The sequence below is a fragment of the Entelurus aequoreus genome, linkage group LG13, assembly GCF_033978785.1.
Source record: "Entelurus aequoreus isolate RoL-2023_Sb linkage group LG13, RoL_Eaeq_v1.1, whole genome shotgun sequence".
Classification (NCBI taxonomy): Eukaryota; Metazoa; Chordata; class Actinopteri; order Syngnathiformes; family Syngnathidae; genus Entelurus; species Entelurus aequoreus.
In genome coordinates, this window is record NC_084743.1 from 12,172,690 (window position 1) to 12,196,816 (window position 24,127).

The 24,127-nt window shown below is 38.6% G+C and overlaps 1 protein-coding gene across 1 annotated transcript in view; it reads left to right on the forward strand.

The window, feature by feature from the left end:
• Nucleotides 1-19,733, forward strand: part of LOC133663178 (ephrin type-A receptor 6-like) — a 113,577-nt gene extending 93,844 nt beyond the window's left edge. The window contains exon 3 of the mRNA XM_062067457.1: nt 18,934-19,733. Coding sequence (XP_061923441.1) covers nt 18,934-19,638 — 705 coding nt within the window. The 3' untranslated portion in view covers nt 19,639-19,733. The remainder of the gene's footprint in view (nt 1-18,933) is intronic.
• The last annotated feature ends 4,394 nt before the right edge of the window (nt 19,734-24,127 follow it).

A 24,127-nucleotide genomic window follows, 5' to 3' on the forward strand; every position in this document is an offset into this window, starting at 1 on the left:
GTGATGTATTGATAAGCGCGATCCCTAAGTGCCATATCATAACCACATTAATAACAACAGGAATGATCATTGCATTGTCCAAGTGGACGTCGGCTTCACGGTTCTTCTTGTTTATTGTTCCCATTTGCGCTTTATATCCCAACAAAAAAAAAGGGCGCTGTTAACCACAGACACGTTTTTTTTACACATCACGTTACATAAAACCCAATGGATTCGCTCATTGCACGCCCATTAAAGTTGCATGCGCACTTTGTCTTCTGCCCTCGGAGGCACTTTAGTTAAAGGACAAAACAGACGCTTCATTTGGGTTCGATGTTTATTAAATGCAAAAGGTAAGGCGGGGAATGCGGTTACAAAAACAGAACATTTTGTACAGTAAATCAAAGGGAGATTATGGAGCCAGAACACAGCCAGTAATTTTTTGTTTTTTTTTCACGGAAAAAAGTTTTATTACAGAAACTTTTTTTGCAATATTTGCAATAAATAAATAAATATATATATATATATATATATTTTTTTATATAAATAAATATAATAAATGTATATAATAATTTATTATTAAATTTGCTTAAATTATTGTTTTAATACATTTTTATTTATTATATAAATTATTGAATAATAATAATTTAATAATAAATTATTATATAAATGTATTATTATTAAATAATTTATATAATAAATAAAAATATATTTAAAAAATTAATTTGCAATATTAATGTTTCCAAATGCCTTGATTTGCATAGAACAATTTTAGTATTTTTTTTTATTTTTTATTTCTCCATTATTGTAGAACTTTTCGATTTATGAAGAATAGAAATAGGCATTTGTGTACAAACTTTGTCATTGAACGTGTCAGGTTCAAACACCGATGACATCTATTAAACAAGACAAGAAGCAAGGAATTAAACGGGGACATAATTAAATTTGGCTCAATTGAGGAGAAACGTCTGGGCTGTACTCTTTGCACAGTCTCCACCACGCTCTGACGAAAGATTGTACGCCTCCTCTTTTATTTGGACTTTCCCTGATTACATGGCAACAGCTGTTTCTAAGGGAGGGGGGGTCGTAAACAGCCATCGCCTTTGATTACAAAACTGTTCAAAGAAAAGGTCGGTTCAAATAAAAGATGCCTGGAGGGGAGTTAGGTCTACACCCCATAGATTTTACTCAGGTTTTTATGGACAACATGTCACACCAGGTCATTCGTTGTTTTTATTTTGTGGTTTTTATTTTTTTTCCCCAGTTTTTGGTTGACTTCCTGTTTTGCACTTTTATATAAATAAATATAATACATTTATATAATAATTCATTATTAAATTATTATTATCAAATAATTTATATAATAAATACAAATGTATTAAAACAATTAATTTGCAATATTAATGTTTCCAATCGCCTTGATTTGCATACAACAATTTTAGTATTTAAAAAAAAAAAGTATCTCTCCATTATTGTAGAACTTTTCGAATTATGAATAATAAACATAGGCATTTGTGTACAAACTTTGTCATTGAACGTGTCAGGTTCAAACACCGATGACATCTGTTAAACAAGACAAGAAGCAAGGAATTAAACAGAGACAGAATTAAATTTGGCTCAATTGAGGAGAAACGTCTGGGCTGTACTCTTTGCACTGTCTCCACCACGCTCTGACGAAAGATTGTACACCTCCTCTTTTATTTGGACTTTCCCTGATTACATGGCAACAGCTGTTTCTAAGGGAGGGGGGGTCGTAAACAGCCATTGCCTTTGACTACAAAACTGTTCAAAGAAAAGGTCGGTTCAAATAAAAGGTGCCTGGAGGGTAGTCAGGTCTACACCCCATAGATTTTACTCAGGTTTTTATGGACATGTCACACCAGGTCATTCCTTGTTTGTTTTTTTGTGTTTTTTATTTTTTTCCTCCAGTTTTTGGTTGACTTCCTGTTCTGCACTTTTATATAAATAAATATAATACATTTATGTAATAATTCATTATTAAATTATTATTATTAAATAATTTATATAATAAATAAAAATGTATTAAACAAATTAATTGGCAATATTAATGTTTCCAATCGCCTTGATTTGCATACAACAATTTTAGTATTTTTTTAAATTTTTTTATCTCTCCATTATTGTAGAACTTTTCGATTTATGAAGAATAAAAATAAGCATTTATGTACAAACTTTGTCATTGAACGTGTCAGGTTCAAACACCGATGACATCTATTAAACAAGACAAGAAGCAAGGAATTAAACAGGGACATAATTAAATTTGGCTCAATTGAGGAGAAACGTCTGGGCTGTACTCTTTGCACAGTCTCCACCACGCTCTGACGAAAGATTGTACGCCTCCTCTTTTATTTGGACTTTCCCTGATTACATGGCAACAGCTGTTTCTAAGGGAGGGGGGGTCGTAAACAGCCATTGCCTTTGATTACAAAACCGTTCAAAGAAAAGGTCGGTTCAAATAAAAGGTGCCTGGAGGGGAGTCAGGTCTACACCCCCTAGATTTTACTCAGGTTTTTATGGACAACATGCCACACCAGGTCATTCCTTGTTTTTATTTTGTGGTTTTTATTTTTTTTCCTCAGTTTTTGGTTCACTTCCTGTTTTGCACTTTTATTTTGCTTCCATTTCCTGTTGTGTTTTGCCCTGGGTTAACGGAGACTTAAAGGAGAACTGCACTTTTTTTGTAATATTGTCACTTATTCACAAACCTTATGTAAGACAAGAACATGTTTTTTTTTTGTTTTTTTTTGTGCGTTTTAACTAAAAAAAAACAACGCTACCAAAGTCAGCTAACTATGTATCCAAGGGAAGTCCCTCTATATCACCTATAAGGCAATTATAATAATAATAATAATAATAATAATAATAGATTTTATTTGTAAAAGCACTTTACATTGAGCAAACAACCTCAAAGTGCAACAGTGCATTACAAAAATAAATAAAATAAAATTAAATTAAAATTAAAATAAAAACTAGAACAGCCTAATAGCTAGAACTAGCACACATATATATAAAAAAAAAGTGTTTTTAAAAAAGAAGGATTTTTAAGCCTTTTTTAAAAGCATCCACAGTCTGTGGTACCCTCAGGTGGTCAGGGAGAGCGTTCCACAGACTGGAAGCGGCGGAGCAGAAACGACTCCCATCGTTCGGAGCTTTGTCCTCGGAGGTTGGAGGAGGTTATATATATATATATATATATCTTTTTTTTATTTCTATTTTTATTTTTATTTTTTAAGACTTTATGCACAAGGCGATATACTATAAAATTGGTATGGGCCCTCCCTCGAGTCCGTGTGTGTGATGCACGTCACAAGGATGTATAGTCCACCATCTTTTTAACATATTAATGGTTTTCATCCACACCACCTCTCAAGTACAAGGTCGCGGAGAAGCGAGAGGCTGTCTCCGCTGACATTGAGTGAGAGGCGGGTATACCCGGGATGTATCGTCACACAGCATATTGAAACGGACACTTATTCACATTATTATTTTTTTTTGCACCACCTATTTCAGGGCCATTCAACTGCCGGCCCCCAGGGCCAAACCCAGCCATACCCGCCCCTGAGCTCCGTTCACAACGCAAAACACGAGGGGACGCTATTTTGTCGAGGAATTTGGACCACTGTAGACTAGGCTTGTACGGTATACCGGTACTAGTAAAGTACTGCCTAATCGGTACTATACCGCCTCTGATAAGTACCGTTTAAAAAAAAAAAAATTAACAGGCATGATGGTGCGGCGTTGTCAACGTCGTGACATTGCTGGTTTTACGAGCAGAGGAGCATGTTCGGCAGCGCGCGCACACCGAGTACTTACAAGCAGACACGGTGTGTAGACAGAAAAGGGAAAACGGATGCATTTTGTCTTGAAAACTAACAATAAAGGTGAAGTTATAACACTGAAACACAGCTCTTCTGCAAGGGGTGTTTTAAAACATGGCTAGCTAGCTAGCGGCTAACATCCATTCTTAGTCGGCATTGTTTTAGCTACTTCTAAATCGCAAATAAAGTACGTTTCTTACAAGTATCATCCCTGCAGGACGAGGAATAGCTAAACATGCTTCACTACACACCGTAGGAGGATACGATACCTCACCGCTAACAAAAGATAGCGCTCCTCAATGTAAACACATCCACTGTAATGATGCCATGTACAAGAGCGTATCGTGTCGATACAATGATTGCATAGTTTTTTTCTGAGATGACTTGGTGAAAAATTTTGAGAACCACTGAACGAAGGTTTTGCGTTTTTCAGATGCCCTCAGTAGTCAATTGTTCAACTTCTATACTCGTATTCATTATGCATGGTATTATACGTGTGGTGTTCCTCAGGGCTCAAGTTTAGGTCCTCTCTTTTTCATCATTTGGGCAGGGTTTACCCCGCCTTCCACTCGAATGCAGCTGGGATAGGCTCCAGCACCCCCGGCGACCCCGAGAGGGACAAGCGGTAGAAAATGGATGGATGGTTGTGTGTTATACGCGGGGTGTTCCTCAGGGTTCAAGTTTAGGTCCTCTCTTTTTCATCATTTGGGCTTTTCCACTGGTGACCCATGAGTTCAGTTTGAAAAAACATGTCAGGGTCTCACATTTTTGTGGCATAATCTTAAAATGGTATAGATGATCTTTGACTAGTCTTATTCACTCAAACTTTGACCAAATAAAAAGACCAACATCAGATTTTGGTAACACTTTAGTATGGGGAACATATTCTAAGTAACAAAGACTTCATTTAGAGTTATTTGGACCCTAGGGGAACATAAAAGGGTTAGGGTTAGGTTTGGGTTAGGGTTGGGGTTGGGGTTGGGGTTAGGGTTAGGGTTGGGGTTGGGGTTGGGGTTAGGGTTAGGGTTACTACTAAGCAATAATTCAGAGGTTATTGAGGGAAGACTCTTAGGGTTAGGGTTAGAGTTAGGGTTAGGGTTTGGCTTAGGGTTAGGGTTAGGGTTTGGGTTTGGGTTGGGGTTGGGGTTGGGGTTAGGGTTACTAATAAACAATAATTCTGAGGTTATTGAGGGAAGACTCTTAGGGTTAGGGTTAGTTGTTGGGGTTAGGGTTAGGGTTAGGGTTAGGGTTAAGGTTAGGGTTAGGGTTAGGGTTAGGGTTAGGGTTAGGGTTAGGGTTAAGGTTAGGGTTAGGGTTGAGGTTGGGGTTGGGGTTGTGGTTAGGTTTAGGGTTCAGGTTCAGGTTAGGGTTAGGGTTGGGGTTGGGGTTGGGGTTGGGGTTGGGGTTGGGGTTAGGTTTGGGTTAAGGTTAGGGTTAGGGTTGAGGTTGGAGTTGGGGTTGTGGTTAGGTTTAGGGTTCAGGTTCAGGTTAGGGTTAGGGTTGGAGTTGGGGTTGGGGTTAGGTTTGGGTTAAGGTTAGGGTTAGGGTTGAGGTTGGGGTTGGGGTTGGGGTTGGGGTTGGGTTTAGGGTTACTAATAAGAAATAATTCTGAGGTTATTGAGGGAAGACTCTTAGGGTTAGGGTTAAGGGTTATGTTTATGGTTGGGGTTAACATTGGGATTAGGGTTAGGGTTAGGTTTAAAATTGGGGTTAGGGTTAGGGTTAGGGTTACTTATAAGCAATAATTCTGAGGTTATTGAGGGAAGACTCTTAGTTAATGTCTTACTGGTTGTATAATAAGACCATGCAGAATACGTCATTAATAAGTACTTAATAATGACTAATTAAGAGCCAATATGTTGCTAATTTGCATGTTAATAAGCAACTAATTAATGGTGAATATGTTCCCCATACTAAAGTGTTACCATGTACTTATGTATGTATGTAATGTAACTGGGTTAGGGTTAGGGTTAAGGTTAGGGTTGGGGTTGGGGTTGGGGTTAGGGTTAGGGTTAGGGTTAGGGTTAGGTTTGAGGTTAGGGGTTAGGGTTAGGGTTAGGGTTAGGGTTAGGGTTAGGGGTTAGGGTTAGGGTTAGGGTTAGGGTTAGGGTTAGGGTTAAGATTAGGGTTAGGGTTAGGGTTAGGGTTAGGGTTAGGGTTAGGGTTAGGGTTAGGGTTACGGTTAGGGTTAGGGTTAGGGTTGGGGTTGGGGTTAGGGTTAGAGTTAGGGTTAGGTTTGAGGTTAGGGTTAGGGTTAGGGTTACTATTAAGCAATAATTCTGAGGTTATTGAGGGAAGACTCTTAGTTAATGGCTTACTGGTTGTATAATAAGGTCATGCAGCATAAGGCATGAATAAGTACTTAATAATGACTAATTAAGAGCCAATATGAGTTTTAAGATGGGACTTAAATTTTTCTACTGAGGTAACATCTCTAACTGTTACCGGGAGGGCGTTCCAGAGTACTGGAGCCCCAATAGAAAACGCTCTAAAGCCGGCAAACTTCTTTTGGGCTCTGGGAATCACTATTGAGTTGGCACTGCACAGTTCTGGTTCATTACATACAAATAAAATAAACATTTTCTTGATTAAACAAAGGAAACAATTCTAATTGACTACACAAGCATACAATGTAATTCTGTTTTACTTTGGGGTTTTTTTCACTACACGTCAACATCAAGTCCCTCAATGGACGCTCAGTCTTCATCCAAACCCTTAATACCGATTACTGTCCGGTGTGTGTGTGTGTGTGTGTGTGTGTGTGTGTGTGTGTGTGTGTGTGTGTGTGTGTGTGTGTGTGTGTGTGTGTGTGTGTGTGTGTGTGTGTGTGTGTGTGTGTGTGTGTGTGTGTGTGTGTGTGTGTGTATGTGTGTGTGTGTGTGTGAGTGTGTGTGTGTGTGTGTGAGCGCTCCAAAGGTGAAAGATTTTCATCCACCACAGAAGGGGACTCTACGGGTTGGATAAAAATATCTCAATCTCTGTGACAGTATCGCCCCGCACACACACACACACACACACACACACACACACACACACACACACACACACACACACACGCACACACACACACACGCACACACTTGAGTCAGTAAGTACATGAGTATGGCAAAGACAAAGACAGAGTGAAGAAAGCTTCAGGTGGACACATGAGATATGGGAATAGAGAGAAGAGATACAGGAAAGGAATTGATGGATGATAAGGAAAAAATAGATACCAGGACCGAAGATGTACTTCACGGTGCTTACTTACATTTTACAATCTACAATATGTTTTAGTAAAAAACCCAAAAGCAGTGAAGTTGTCACGTTGTGTAAATGGTCAATAAAAAGAGAATACAATGATTTTTTGCAAATATTAGCTCATTTGGAATTCCATGCCTGCAACATGTCTCAAAAAAGCTGGCACAAGTGGCATCAAACAATTATTTGGAACATCCCACAGGTGAACAGGCTAATTGGGAACAGGTGGGTGCCATGATTGGGTATAAAAGCAGCTTCTATGAAATGCTCAGTCGTTCACAAACAAGGACGGGGCGAGGGTCACCACTTTGTCAACAAATGCCTGAGCAAATTGTTTAAGAAAACAACATTTATCAACCAGCTATTGCAAGGAATTTAGGGATTCCACCATCTACGCTCCGTAATATCATCAAAAGGTTCCGAGAATCGGGATAAATCACTGCACGTAAGCCATGATATTACGCACCTTGGATCCCTCAGGCAGTACTGCATCAAAAAGCGACATCAGTATGTAAAGGATATCGCCACATGGGCTCAGGAAGACTTCAGAAAACCACTGTCAGTAACTACAGTTTGTCGCCACATCTGTAAGTGCAAGTTATGCAAAGCCAAAGCTATTTATCAACAACACCCAGAAACGCCGCCGGCTTCGCTGGGCCTGAGCTCATCTAAGATGGACTGATGCAAAGTTGAAAAGTGTTCTGTGGTCTGACGAGTCCACATTTCAAATTGTTTTTGAGAGTATATTCTTATGACCACAAGTTACGAGAGTATCTCTTATGACCACAAGTTACGAGAGTATCTCTTATGACCACAAGTTACGAGAGTATCTCTTATGACCACAAGTTACGAGAGTATCTCTTATGACCACAAGTTACGAGAGTATCTCTCAGGACCACAAGTTACGAGAGTATTTCTTATGACCACAAGTTACGAGAGTATCTCTTATGACCACAAGTTACGAGAGTATCTCTTATGACCACAAGTTACGAGAGTATCTCTTATGACCACAGGTTACGAGAGTATCTCTTATGACCACAGGTTACGAGAGTATCTCTTATGACCACAAGTTACGAGAGTGTCTCTCATGACCACAAGTTACGAGAGTATCTCTCATGACCACAAGTTACAAGAGTATCTCTCATGACCACAAGTTACGAGAGTATCTCTCATGACCACAAGTTACGAGAGTATCTCTCATGACCACAAGTTACGAGAGTATCTCTCATGACCACAAGTTACGAGAGTATCTCTCAAGACCACAAGTTACGAGAGTATCTCTTATGACCACAAGTTACGAGAGTATCTCTTATGACCACAAGTTACGAGAGTATCTCTTATGACCACAAGTTACGAGAGTATCTGTTATGACCACAAGTTACGAGAGTATCTCTTATGACCACAAGTTACGAGAGTATCTCTTATGACCACAAGTTACGAGAGTATCTCTCATGACCACAAGTTACGAGAGTATCTCTTATGACCACAAGTTACGAGAGTATCTCTTATGACCACAAGTTACGAGAGTATCTCTTATGACCACAAGTTACGAGAGTATCTCCTATGACCACAAGTTACGAGAGTATCTCTCATGACCACAAGTTACGAGAGTATCTCTTATGACCACAAGTTACGAGAGTATCTCCTATGACCACAAGTTACGAGAGTATCTCTTATGACCACAAGTTACGAGAGTATCTCTTATGACCACAAGTTACGAGAGTATCTCTTATGACCACAAGTTACGAGAGTATCTCTTATGACCACAAGTTACGAGAGTATCTCTCATGACCACAAGTTACGAGAGTATCTCTTATGACCACAAGTTACGAGAGTATCATTCTGCAGAGCCAAGTCTTTCGCCAAAACCAAATGCGTATCAGTCGGTTATCAGACTACTTCCTGCTTTAATGAAGGTTGGCTCTCCCACATGCAGTCACATTGTCATATTTGGGCCTGGTGGGTTCCATCCATGGCCCTTTACAAGGTTTGCATGAACGGGTTTGATATCCTTGCTGACCTGCTGTTAAATACTACGGAAGCACAACTGTGAAAGATGATCAAAGATACGACAAAAACCAGCGTGGCTTCTAAATATAAATACAAATGTGCTTTATTGTGTTTAACAACCTTGGAGCCCGAGCTAAGTGGTACTAAAAGTGTTAGTATCACTAAACGCTTGAGTCTGCATGAGCAAATCAGATTATGGCACCAGTGAAAAGGACATCTGAGGTCCGGATTTCAATAAAACGCCCTCGTTTTTCGAGAGAGAGTGAGCCATTTCAGTGTGGGATGATAGTGATGGATTATGGAGATACTGGTTTTGGATTTGAGGACCCTACGGGTCTGAAAATAACATTTTCATCCTGTATCTTTGTAACGGCAGCTAGCAATATCTTCCATAGACACAGGCAGGATATTAGAAGTGACTCTCCTCCTCCTCCTTTACTAGTGTGAAGACATCTTATAAATCCTGTTTGAAGGAGATGTGATTCATACTTTTAAAACCAAACCTAAGTCAATATACAGATCCAAGAGAGTACTGTATTTCCCGGACTATAGGGCGCACCGGATTATAAAGCGGACTGCCAACAAATGGTCTATTTTTGATCTTTTTTCATGTATAAGGCGCACCCAGTTATAAGACGCACTGTCAGGTTTTGAGAAAAAAAAAGATTTTAAGTGCGCCTTTTAGTCCGGAAAATACGGTAGTCTTAAAACAGGCATGTTAAACTGGTTTTCATTGAGGGCCACATTGCAGTTATGGTTGTCCACAGAGGGCCGCTTTTAACAGTGAATAACATACAGTCTGAATGAATATGTGTATATATAAAACTTGTGTATAATTGTCTATGTATTTGATTATTATGTTTTTTTTTTTTTATGTACGCTGTAAAAAACTAAATCTTTAGACGAAAAACTGGCACTTCAGTCGCCACAATTTTACCGTAATATATATATATATATATATATATATATATATATATATATATATATATATATATATATATATATATATATATATATATATATATATATATATATAAATATATATACTCCACATTGTATATATATGTATATATATATATATATATATATATATATATATTTATATATATATATATATATATATATATATATATATATATATATATATATATATATATATAATTTTACCGTAATATATATATACAGTATATATATACATATATGTATGTATATATATATATATATATATATATATATATATATATATATATATATATATATATATATATATATATTTATAAAAAAAATAAAAAAAAATAAAAAAATATGTTTTATAAAAATTAAAAAAAATTAAAAAAATTTAAAAAAAATTAAATACAAATAAAAAAAATATATTGAAAAAAATAATAAAAATAAATAAAAATAATAATAAATATATACATATATACTGTATATATATATATTTTTTTTTTAATTTAATTTTTAAATTTTTTTTTTTTTTTTCCAGCATATAAGATAGACAAATAAATTGAGTTAAATGGTAAACGGTACCACTATTTTTTTTACGGAAAAATTAATGCAAGTTTTTTTATACTGCAAAATCTACGGTTGTTGTGTTTTTATAGTGTAATATTACTCTATATTGAATAATGGTACGAAAGTGGATTTCACTGTAAAAAAATGTTAGTGTAAAATGTTTGCATAAACTATTTGTCAAGCAGAATAATGAATAATAACATTGTTTTGAAATGTATGATGATATAATATTTTGTTATTTTTTTGTGTTATTATTAGAGATGATTAAAGTGTAAATATATGTAAATGTACACAGTACATTTATTTTTGTAATACATATATTAAGGAAAGATAAGGTACTTTATTTACACATATTATCTTCACGCTTTCAGGAGCCACACAAATTGACCAGATCTGGGCCCCCGGGGCCTTGAGTTTGACATGTGTGTCTTAAAAGATGCAAAATAAAATGGCATACTACCATCACATGTTGCACCAACATAAAAACTCAATTACAGTACCCAATACCACTCCTTATGCTTAAGTCACATGCAGGTTTCTCACAGGAATGAGGCAGAAATTCCAATCTTTTTTGCGTGTGCACACTACATCTGAATTTTTTTGGCGTACATAGATTTCTGGATTTGAACATACGTCTATTTTCAGTATTTAGTATTTTCAGTAGGAAATATGTAGGAAATACTGACTAAAAAACATAAACAATAATATTACAGTACCTGTAAAATATTAGCCCACATTTCATGTCTTTTTATGCTGCGTGTACCATTATCAATATATAGTGTGACTCACATGATGGACAGTTGTCTGTTTGCTCTAGCGAGCCGGGGACGTTGTTTCCGTTTTTTTTGTCAAGCACTCCATTTATGTCGAAATAGCATGGCCTCAAATTCCACATTTTGCGGCGTCCGTTCATTTTCACCTCCCTCTCTGGGCTTCCGTCTGCTCCAACGTCTCACTCTTCCTTCGCGCTGGCTTCTGGAAGCGGTGATTCATCCTCAGTATATTCAGGTTCAAAAAGATAAGGTTGTTAATCTTCATTTGTCCAAAAAATAGTCGTCCGCATAATTTGCTACCAAGTCTGTCATGATTAGAAGACCGACTTTCTGGATTTGAACGGACGTCTATTTTTAGTGGGGAATCTACGCGACACTTATTGCGTGAGAACTCTGGATAAATAAGATTATTTACATACAATATTGTAATAACATCAGATGAAGCTGCAGAAACGGACCGGACAGATTGTAATTTGCATGCCACAAACTTCTTGTACCCCCGGTCTTAATCAAAATGTTTGTATTTTATACTCAACTTTATGCTGGAATAATATTTGAATTGCACGTATGTATGCATGTATATGAAAAGCTATATCTCCGAAATACCCTTTTCTATCATATTTTTTTTTCTGCTTTCAGTAAAAAGTTCTGCAAACAGGTGCCTTAGATTGTAACGTTTTTTAGTTCCAGGAGCAGAGGCGCTACTTTCACTTACAGCAGGTGCGGTGCAAATAACCTTGCAGTTTTATGACCGGCCCAAATGATTGACCACCTCGCGCACGCGACCTCAATCTGGAGGTTGATTTAGATATCAGGGGAAAGCTTCACCTTCAAGTACAGCATTGTAAATTTGAGCTAAAAATAAATAAATAAATGAACTGAAAGTTGTGCATGTAAACAAACCACGATGAGTTCAAGGATCGCTGAAAAATAGTGGGACAAAACGGTGCTTGCCAAATACTCTCATCAGTGAAGCATGTTTAATATAAACTGTGGGATTTCTAACAATTAGGACGATTTGTGTCATGTTTGTTCTCCTACAGAAAATGTATTAAAACAAACAAAAATACAAACAGTGGGATGTCTAATAATTAGGAAGGTTTGTGTTATGTTTGTTCTCCTACAGAAACCATATTAAAACATAAAATATATTTATTCCCCATATTTTTCCATTTTCATAAATTTTTGGAAAAAGCTCCAGGGAGCTACTAAGACACTTCAACCCACGAAACTAAGTAAAGCTGTCAAAATTGTAACTTTCTGACAATCGGCAGGTTGTGTGTAATATTTTTTTTAGCTCTATTACACTTTTTATTTTTTATTTTATTAAGCAATTTTTATATATTGCATCAAAAGCAGACAATATATCAGAAAATACAGAATTGCATTCACGCACAGCATACAACGTTTGGTGGACAAAATGAGACAAGGAAGAAGTGGCATGGAAACACGTCTTTCCGTGGCAGCGTCGGAGAAAGTTGTGCATGTAAACAAACCACGATGAGTTCAAGGATCGCTGAAAATAGTGGGACAAAACGGTGCTTGCCAAATACTCTCGTCAGTGAAGCATGTTTAATATAAACTGTGGGATTTCTAACAATTAGGACGATTTGTGTTATGTTTGTTCTCCTACAGAAAATGTATTAAAACAAACAAAAATACAAACAGTGGGATGTCTAATAATTAGGAAGGATTGTGTTATGTTTGTTCTCCTACAGAAACCATATTAAAACATAAAATATATTCATTCCCCATATTTTTCCATTTTCATAAATTTTTGGAAAAAGCTCCGGGGAGCTACTAAGACACTTCAACCACGAAACTAAGTAAAGCTGTCAAAATTGTAACTTTCTGACAATCAGCAGGTTGTGTGTAATATTTTTTTTTAGCTCTAATACACTTTTTTTTATTTTTATTTTATCAAACAATTTTTATATATTGCATCAAAAGCAGACAATACATCAGAAAATACAGAGTTGCATTCACGCACAGCATACAACGTTTGGTGGACAAAATGAGACAAGGAAGGAGTGGCATGGAAACACGTCTTTCCGTGGCAGCGTCGGAGAAAGTTGTGCATGTAAACAAACCACGATGAGTTCAAGTATCGCTGAAAAATAGTGGGACAAAACGGTGCTTGCCAAATACTCTCATCAGTGAAGCGTGTTTAATATAAACTGTGGGATTTCTAACAATTAGGACGATTTGTGTTATGTTTGTTCTCCTACAGAAACCATATTAAAACATAAAATATATTTATTCCCCATATTTTTCCATTTCTATACATTTTTGGAAAAAGCTCCAGGGAGCTACTAAGACACTTCGACCACGAAACTAAGTAAAGCTGTCAAAATTGTAACTTTCTGACAATCGGCAGGTTGTGTGTAATATTTTTTTTAGCTCTAATACACTTTTTATTTTTTATTTTATTAAGCAATTTTTATATATTGCATCAAAAGCAGACAATATATCAGAAAATACAGAGTTGCATTCACGCACAGCATACAACGTTTGGTGGACAAAATGAGACAAGGAAGGAGTGGGATGGAAACACGTCTTTCCGTGGCAGCGTCGGAGAAAGTTGTGCATGTAAACAAACCACGATGAGTTCAAGTATCGCTGAAAAATAGTGGGACAAAACGGTGCTTGCCAAATACACTCATCAGTGAAGCATGTTTAATATAAACAATGGGATTTCTAACAATTAGGACAATTTGTGTCATGTTTGTTCTCCTACAGAAAATGTTTAAAAACAAACAAAAATACAAACAGTGGGATGTCTAATAATTAGGAAGGTTTGTGTCATGTTTGTTCTCCTACATAAACCATACTAAAACATAAAATATATTTATTCCCCATATTTTTCCATTTTCATACATTTTTGGAAAAAGCTCCAGGGAGCTACTAAGACACTTCGACCACGAAACTAAGTAAAGCTGTCAAAATTGTAACTTTCTGACAATCGGCAGGTTGTGTGTAATATTTTTTTTAGCTCTAATACACTTTTTATTTTTTATTTTATTAAGCAATTTTTATATATTGCATCAAAAGCAGACAATATACCAGAAAATATAAAATTGCATTCACGCACAGCATACAACGTTTGGTGGACAAAATGAGACAAGGAAGGAGTGGCATGGAAACACGTCTTTCCGTGGCAGCGTCGGAGAAAGTTGTGCATGTAAACAAACCACGATGAGTTCACGGATCGCTGAAAATATTGAGACAAAACGGTGCTTGCCAAATACTCTCATCAGTGAAGCATGTTTAATATAAACAGTGGGATTTCTAACAATTAGGACGATTTGTGTCATGTTTGTTCTCCTACATAAACCATATTAAAACACAAAATATATTTATTCCCCATATTTTTCCATTTTCATAATTTTTTGGTAAAAGCTCCAGGGAGCTACTAAGACACTTCAACCACGAAACTAAGTAAATCTGTCAAAATTGTAACTTTCTGACAATCGGCAGGTTGTGTGTAATATATTTGTTTAGCTCTAATACACTTTTTTAATTTTTATTTTAATCAAACAATTTTTATATATTGCATCAAAAGCAGACAATATATCAGAAAATACAGAATTGCATTCACGCACAGCATACAACGTTTGGTGGACAAAATGAGACAAGGAAGGAGTGGCATGGAAACACCTCTTTCTGTGGCAGCGTCGGAGAAAGTTGTGCATGTAAACAAACCACGACGAGTTCAAGGATCGCTGAAAATAGTGGGACAAAACGGTGCTTGCCAAATACTCTCATCAGTGAACCATATTTAATATAAACAATGGGATTTCTAACAATTAGGACGATTTGTGTCATGTTTGTTCTCCTACAGAAAATGCATTAAAACATTAAATATTTTCCACTTTCACACATCTCTGAAAGAGGTCCAGGGAGCCATTAGGGCGGCGCTAGAGCCGCGGGTTGCTGACCCTCGTCCTAGTCTGGACGCTGGTTTATTAGAAAAGTGGAAATTCCACAGCATAAACTAAGTATTTCAGACACAAACTCCGTACTACGACCGAACGTTCGGACATCTAAGGTCGTACCTAATAGGGAAGACGTCTTGTTTTACAAGAACTTTTATGTGACGTGACTGGCTGATGAAAAGTGGCCAAAGAGGGGCGAGAAAACCATACAGGTGGGCCATCATGGCGCCGTCTAACAGATGACTTTTTTATTAAAGAACGCTGTCTAATATGAGGAATGACTTGAGTTCCATAAGATGTTGGATGATATCCTCAATACCCCTATGACACGGTGGTGATGTGTCATCATAAACTATTCCAAAGGGAGCGTCGCTAAGGGCTCTGTCTGACATTCTTCGTTCGGGAGGGTGGAGTCGTTCATTTGCCCGCTGAACTCGGTTGTTACTCTCAGGACTTTCCATGATTAGAAAACGTTGACTGGCTAAATACACGTATTGATCAGTCGTGGGTGACTGATTACATTTTTACCTCCGCAGTGTACAAAAGAGCTACTTGATGCAAAAGTATAGTGCAAAACCCAAAACCACATTGGCACATTGTGTAAATGATAAATAAAAACAGAATACAATAATTTGCAAGTCATTTTCAACTTATATTCAATTGAATAGACTGCAAAGACAAGATATTTCATGTTCGAACAGAGAAAAGTTTTTCTTTTTTGCAAATAATCATTAACTTAGAATTTATGGCAGCAATAACTTGTAAAAACGTTGTAAAACGGGCATTTTTACCACTGTGTTACATGGCCTTTCGTTTTAACGTGGACGTATATGTTGTGAAATGAGTTATTTACACAGAAAAATTATGTACATGTTTATCTAAATACCTTAATTGTCGTTAACACGGCAGTAAAACGGCTGATCAAACAAAACAGAAGTCATGGTCATGGACCCACTAGCTGCGGAAGCTAGCTCTCCAATCAGCTAAACAGACCCAATAACTCCACGGTGACGTTTCGGTGAATTTACTGAGGAATTTGCGAAACTGAAACAATACAAAAAGAACGCCTTTGTAAGTTAATAATGCTAACACGGACACTCGTAATTGTCTCAGCATATTAGCTAATGCTTTTTGATTGGTTGATTGAAACTTTTATTAGTAGATTGCACAGTACAGTACATATTCCGTACAATTGACCACTAAATGGTAACACCCGAATAAGTTTTCCAACTTGTTTAAGTCTATGTTAATCAATTCATGCTAACGACGCTAGCTCGATTACAATACGATAGCACGTTCAAATCTTTGTGTAGTGGATTGTCCGAAGCTTAAACAGGCAACAAAAGTAGTTTAGTACAACAAATTTATTTGCCCATTATCAGAAGTGCAGGTTGAATTAAGTTGTCCGTGCAGACAGACCACATGTTACTCCGGAGCAAACAAGACACACACAAGCCAAAATCACTGTAGAGTTCCGGTCTTCTGACATTTTTTATATGTCTCTTGTGCGTCATTGTTTGTTATCTAAATGCGTCAATGTCTTGTTGTTTTCCCTATCTGTTCCATAACAACGCGAATCCTTTAGACAGTCAACACATTCTGTAGACAGGTTGGCACGACTTAATATTCACTTTTGTCCCACAACTGGTCCATTCAATGGCACAAAATACAAGAGAATTGAAAATGAGCGGACATTCTTAAAAGACAAGAAATGTAGGTCAAAAGGTCAGAAATTCTACGACAAAAACACTCCTACGGACATCACACATGGGACGCTTTAGTCGGTAAGAATAGTTGTAGTTATATTGTGAAACTTACCAACGTTGCTTGGAGTGATGAATGAAGAATCCATAGGAGTCGAAACACTCTGGACTTTTAGAAAACGGAACTTGTACATCCGGTTTAAAGCTTTAAACAGCAGGAAACACTGTAGCCATTCACCCAGCAGCACTTGCAGTAAGCAAACCTGTCCAAAAGATGGCGCATGGCACAAACAATAACACATCATCTCAATGTATTCGCCATCGCAGCCGTTGTGGTAGTTCTTAAATCTACCGTCTTCCGCCTGCTCCGCCGTTGAGGTCTTCACCGTATCCATGGCTAGGGGGCAGTCAGGTACTAGGCCTTTTCCAAGGGCCACCTGGGATGACAGTAGTAAAGGGGTTAACCTCCTAGTGCCCCGTTGTGGTAGTTCTTAATTCTACCGTCTTCCGCCTGCCCCGCCGTTGATATCTTCACCGTATCCCTGGCTAGGGGGCAGTCAGATTCTAGGCCTTTGCCAAAGGCCACCTGGGTTGACAGTAGTAAAGGAGTTAACCTCCTAGTGCCCCGTTGTGGTAGTTCTTAAATCTACCGTCTTCCGCCTGCTCCGCCGTTGAGGTCTTCACCGTATCCCTGGCTAGGGGGCAGTAAGGTACTAGGCCTTTGCCAAGGGCCACCTGGGGTGACAGTAGTAAAGGGGTTAACCTCCAAATGCCCCGTTGTGGTAGTTCTTAATTCTACCGTCTTCTGCCTGCTCCGCCGTTGATATCTTCACCGTATCCCTGGCTAGGAGGAAGTCAAGTATTAGGCCTTTTCCAAGGGCCACCTGGGTTGACAGTAGTAAAGGGGTTAACCTCCAAGTGCCCCGTTGTGGTAGTTATTAAATCCACCGTCTTCCGCCTGCTCTGCCATTTAGGTCTTTACTGTATCCCTGGCTAGGGGGAAGTCAGGTACTAGGCCTTTGCCAACGCCCACCTGGGGTGACAGTAGTAAAGGGGTTAACCTCCAAGTGTTAGTTCTTAATGCTACCGTCTTCCGCCTGCTCCGCCGTTGAGATCTTCACCATTTCCCTGGCTAGGGGGCAGTCAGGTACTAGGCCTTTTCCAAGGGCCACCTGGGGTGACAGTTGTAAAGGGGTTAACCTCCTAGTGCCCCGTTGTGGTAGTTCTTAAATCTACCGTCTTCCGCTTGCTCTGCCATTGAGGTCTTTACTGTATCCCTGGCTAGGGGGCAGTCAGGTACTAGGCCTTTGCCAAGGCCCACCTGGGGTGACAGTAGTAAAGGGGTTAACCTCCAAGTGATAGTTCTTAATGCTACCGTCTTCCGCCTGCTCCGCCGTTGAGATCTTCACCATATCCCTGGCTAGGGGGCAGTCAGGTACTAGGCCTTTGCCAAGGGCCACCTGGGGTGACAGTTGTAAAGGGGTTAACCTCCTAGTGCCCAGTTGTGGTAGTTCTTAAATCTACCGTCTTCCGCTTGCTCTGCCATTGAGGTCTTTACTGTATCCCTGGCTAGGGGGCAGTCAGGTACTAGGCCTTTGTCAAGGGCCACCTGGGGTGACAGTAGTAAAGGGGTTAACCTCCAAGTGGTAGTTCTTAATGCTATCGTCTTCCGCCTGCTCCGCCGTTGAGATCTTCACCATATCCCTGGCTAGGGGGCAGTCAGGTACTAGGCCTTTGCCAAGGGCCACCTGGGTTGACAGTAGTAAAGGGGTTAACCTCCTAGTGCCCCAAGACCCCATAGAGGAGCCTCCACTGCCGGATGCACTTTAACGTCATGCCCAGAACGATATTGTCTCACTTATATGAGAAGGTCTTTTACATCCACAACACAACGGACATGTTGTTCATTCTTCTGTTTTTCTACCCCCCACCCTGTTCTTAGTGGGATGCGATCACAGAGATGGACGAGCACAACCGGCCCATTCACACCTTCCAGGTGTGCAGTGTGATGGAGCCCAACCAGAACAACTGGCTCCGATCCAACTGGATTTCCCGGCAGGCGGCCCAAAAAATCTACGTGGAGCTCCGCTTCACCCTGCGCGACTGCAACTCCATCCCCTGGGTGTCCGGCACCTGCAAGGAGACCTTCAACCTCTTCTACCACGAGACGGACGAAGCCCACGCCGTGAAGTTCAAGCCGGCTCAGTACACCAAGATCGACACCATCGCCGCCGACGAGAGCTTCACTCAGATGGACCTCGGGGATCGCATCCTGAAGCTCAACACGGAGGTGCGCGAGGTGGGACCCATGACCAAGAGCGGCTTCTCGCTGGCGTTCCAGGACATCGGCGCTTGCATCGCCTTGGTCTCGGTGAGGGTTTACTACAAGAAATGCCCCTTCACGCTGAGGAACCTGGCCTCGTTCCCGGACACGGTGCCTCGTGTGGACTCGTCCTCGCTGGTGGAGGTGAGGGGCGCCTGCGTGGACCACGCTGAGGAGCGGGACACGCCCAAGCTCTTCTGTGGAGCTGATGGCGACTGGTTGGTCCCCTTGGGGAGATGTGTCTGCAGTGTCGGCTACGAGGAGGTGGACGGATCCTGCATCGGTGAGTTAGCCCAATTTCCCTTGCACACTTTTTGGCAATAGAGACATGAACAACAACATTCGAACTGGAAAACTTTGTTGTTATTTTTTGCAAATAATAGCTCATTTGGAATTTTATGCCTGCAACATTTTTCAAAAAAGTGGCAATAAATACTGATAAAGTTGAGGAATGCTCATCCAACACTTATTTGGAACATCCCACCGGTGAACAGGCTAATTGGGAACAGGTGGGTGCCATGATTGGGTATAAAAGCAGCTTCCATGAAATGCTCAGTCATTCACACACAAGGACGGGGCGAGGGTCACCACTTTGAGAACAAATGCCTGAGCAAATTGTTTAAGAACAACATTTATCAACCAGCTATTGCAAGGAATTTAGGGGTTTCACCATCTATGATAATATCGTCAAAGGGTTCAGAGAATCTGGAGAAATCACTGCATGTAAGCGATGATATTACGGACCTTCCATCCCTCAGGCGGTACTGCATCAAAAAGCGACATCAGTGTGTAAAGGATATCACCACATGGGCTCAGGAACACTTCAGAAGTTAAAGTTAAAGTTAAAAGTTAAAGTACCAATGATTGTCACACACACACACTAGGTGTGGTGAAATTTTGTCCTCTGCATTTGACCCATCCCCTTGATCACCCCCTGGGAGGTGAGGGGAGCAGTGGGCAGCAGCGTAGCCGCGCCCAGGAATCATTTTTGGGTGATTTCACCCCCAATTCCAACCCTTGATGCTGAGTGCCAAGCAGGGAGGTAATGGGTCCCATTTTTATAGTCTTTGGTATGACCCGGCCGGGGTTTGAACTCACAACCTACCGATCTCAGGGCGGACACTCTAACCACTAGGCCACTGAGTAGGAAACCCACTTTCAGTAACTACAGTTGGTCGCTACATCTGTAAGTGCAAGTTAAAACTCGACTATGCAAAGCCAAAGCCATTTATCAACAACACCCACAAACGCCGCAGGCTTCGCTGGGCCCGAGCTCATCTAAGATGGACTGATGCAAAGTGGAAAAGTGTTCTGTGGTCTGACGAGTCCACATTTCAAATTGTTTTTGGAAACCGTGGACGTCGTGTCCTCCGGAACAAAGAGGAAAAGAACCATCCGGATTTTTCTAGGCGCAAAGTGTAAAAGCTAGCATGTGTGATGGTATGGGGGTGTATTAGTGCCCAAGACATGGGTAACTTACACATCTGTGAAGGCGCCATTAATGCTGAAAGGTACATACAGCTTTTGGAGCAACATATGTTGCCATCCAAGCAACGTTATCATGGACGCCCCTGCTTATTTAAGCAAGACAATGCCAAGCCACGTGTTACAACAGCGTGGCTTCATAGACTGGCCTGCCTGTAGTCCAGACCTGTCTCCCATTGAAAATGTGTGGCGCATTATGAAGCCTAAAATAGCACAAGGGAGACCCCCGGACTGTTGAACAACTTAAGCTGTACATCAAGCAAGAATGGGAAAGAATTCCACCTGAGAAAGTTAAAAAATGTGTCTCCTCAGTTTCCAAACCTTTACTGAGTGTTGTTAAAAGGAAAGGCCATGTAACACAGTGGTGAACATGCCACTGTGACAACCTTTTTTGCAATGTGTTGCTGCCATTAAATTCTAAGTTAATGATTATTTGCCAAAAAAAAACATGAAATATCTTGTCTTTGCAGTCTATTCAATTGAATATAAGTTGAAAAGGATTTGCAAATAATTGTATTATCTTTTTATTTACCATTTACACAATGTGACCACTTCACTGCTTTTGGGTTTTGTAGATTTTATTTCTTCCTGACTGTAAGGTTGTTTTTTTTCCCCAGTTTCATCACACATTCCCCCCTGCTTTTTATCGCCGTTCTTAATTTTCCTCGCCTCACTCTTATTGCTCGCTACTTACCCTCTGGAGATTAAGATGAGATCTAATGTAATTTGGCTGCTGTGCAAGATTGATAGTGTGCTGGTGGAGAGCCTCCTTCCAACATACTGTATATCTACTCTAAGGATCCATCTTGGATGGCAAATGCTGTCCGTCTGCCGTGGTTTTGGGACTCGGCAGTGAAGTGTATATACTCACAAGAAACCGAATAGCTTTGTCTTTGACCTTTTTTTTTTACTTAAAGAAAGCAAATTAACATATTATATGAGAATGTTATGTTATGATTATCTTTAACCGAATCACAGCAGTGCTCAAATTAAAAAACAGCATTCCCTCTCATGTGATATTGCTTAATTAACATTAATGATGTGCACTTTAACAACTAGGCTTACAACTATACCTAATATATAAAGGGGTGGAAAAGTGACTATTACCTGCAGGGCAAACATTAGCTAACCAGAAGGCAATAACAATGTAAACAAAAACACCTGCTTAAAAGATCTAATACAAATGTCCCTGAGGAATGTAAGGTGGGAGTACTGTAATTACCTAACGTTACATTATTATATTCCATAACAATTTAGCCCCCTCCACAATATTAACCCGACGTTAAAACAGAACTAGCTATTTATTGATTAGCAATTGCAGAATCATGTAACATTAGCTTAATGCTAAAGCCAGGTTACTATCACATTCTGTAACAGACAAATAATTTCATGTAGGCTAACGTTACCTACCTGCTACCTCTGTCTTTCTCTCGTTTCTCCTCTTCTTTTCTTTTTTTTCTTCCCTGGGCACCTGACAGTTTTGGCCGTTTTGACATCTTGTGTTGATTTTTTGATGTGGTAAGAGTCATGATACGGGATGGGGGGCGCGTAATGTTAACAAATAATATTTCTATTAAATAGGCTTTACTTTGCATTTTAATTAATGTGGGATTATTTTTTGTATTTAGAAATAATAGTACCAACTTTTTTTCTTTTTTTTTTTCTCGGCCCTGTGTGCGTGTTGTTCTAAAAATGTGTGTGTGTTGTTCTAAAAATGTGTGTGCATGTGATCGGGCGCTGTGTTTATCAAACAGCTGTGTCTCAGTGGCTACCTCGGAGCTGCAGATTAGCCACACTGACTAGGTAGCCGATTGAACTGGAGATCTCTGATATGAGCCTGGTTCACTGTGAGGCTATAACAGAGTCTTTACGTTCATAAACACGAAAGTCAGCGTAATGAAGCGAGTTTTTCCCTAATAAACAATGCAAATGTGAAAAATGACATGTTTTAATAGAGGTTTGTCCACTTTCAACACAATATAGAGCAGGGGTCACCAACCTTTTTGAAACCAAGAGCTACTTCTTGGGTAGTGATTAATGCGAAGGGCTACCAGTTTGACATGCACTTAAATAAATTGCCAGAAATAGCCAATTTGCTCAATTTGCCTTTAACTCTATGTTATTATTAATAATTAATGATATTTACACTTAATTGAATGGTTTAAAAGAGGCGAAACCACGAAGAAAATGACAATTCAATTTTGAAACGTAGTTTATCGTCAATTTCGACCTTTAAAATTCAAAATTCAACCGAAAAAAAGAAGAGAAAAACGTAAAAAAAGAATTTATGGAACATCATTAGTAATTTTTCCTGATTAAGATTAATTTTAGAATTTTGTTGACATGTTTTAAATAGGTTAAAATCCAATCTACACTTTGTTAAAATATATAACAAATTGGACCAAGCTATATTTCTAAGAAAGACAAATCATTATTTCTTCTAGATTTTCCAGAACAAACATTTTAAAATAAATTCAAAAGACTTTGAAATAAGATTGACATTTGATTCTACAGATTTTCTAGATTTGCCAGAATAATTTTTTTGAATTTTAATCATAATACGTTTGAAGAAATATTGTACAAATATTCCTCGTCGAAAAAACAGAAGCTAAAATGAAGAATTAAATTAAAATGTATTTATTATTCTTTGCAATAAAAAAAATGAATTTACTTGAACATTGATTTAAATTGTCAGGAAAGAAAAGGAAGGAATTTAAAAGGTAAAAAGGTATATGTGTTTAAAAATCCTAAAATCATTTTTAAGGTTGTATTTTTTCTCTAAAATTGTCTTTCTGAAAGTTATAAGAAGCAAAGTAAAAAAATTAATGAATTTATTTAAACAAGTGAAGCATATTTGCCAACCCTCCCGTTTTTAGCGGGAGAATCCCGGTATTCAGCGCCTCTCCCGACAACCTCCCGGCAGAGATTTTCTCCCGACAAACTCCCGGTATTCAGCCGGAGCTGGAGGCCACGCCCCCTCCAGTTAAATGCGGACATCATGAACGGAGAAGTTAAACAGGACAATACTGCCATCTAATGGATAGCCACCGGAACACTGAAATTCAAGTATTTTTTTTTCTATGTAAATAAAATAAATATATATATATATATATATATATATATATATATATATATATATATATATATATATATATATATATATATATATATATATATATAGCTAGAATACACTGAAAGTCAAGTATTTCATATATATATATATATATATATATATATATATATATATATATATATATATATATATATATATATATATATATATATATATATATATATATATATATATATGAAATACTCGAGTTGGTGA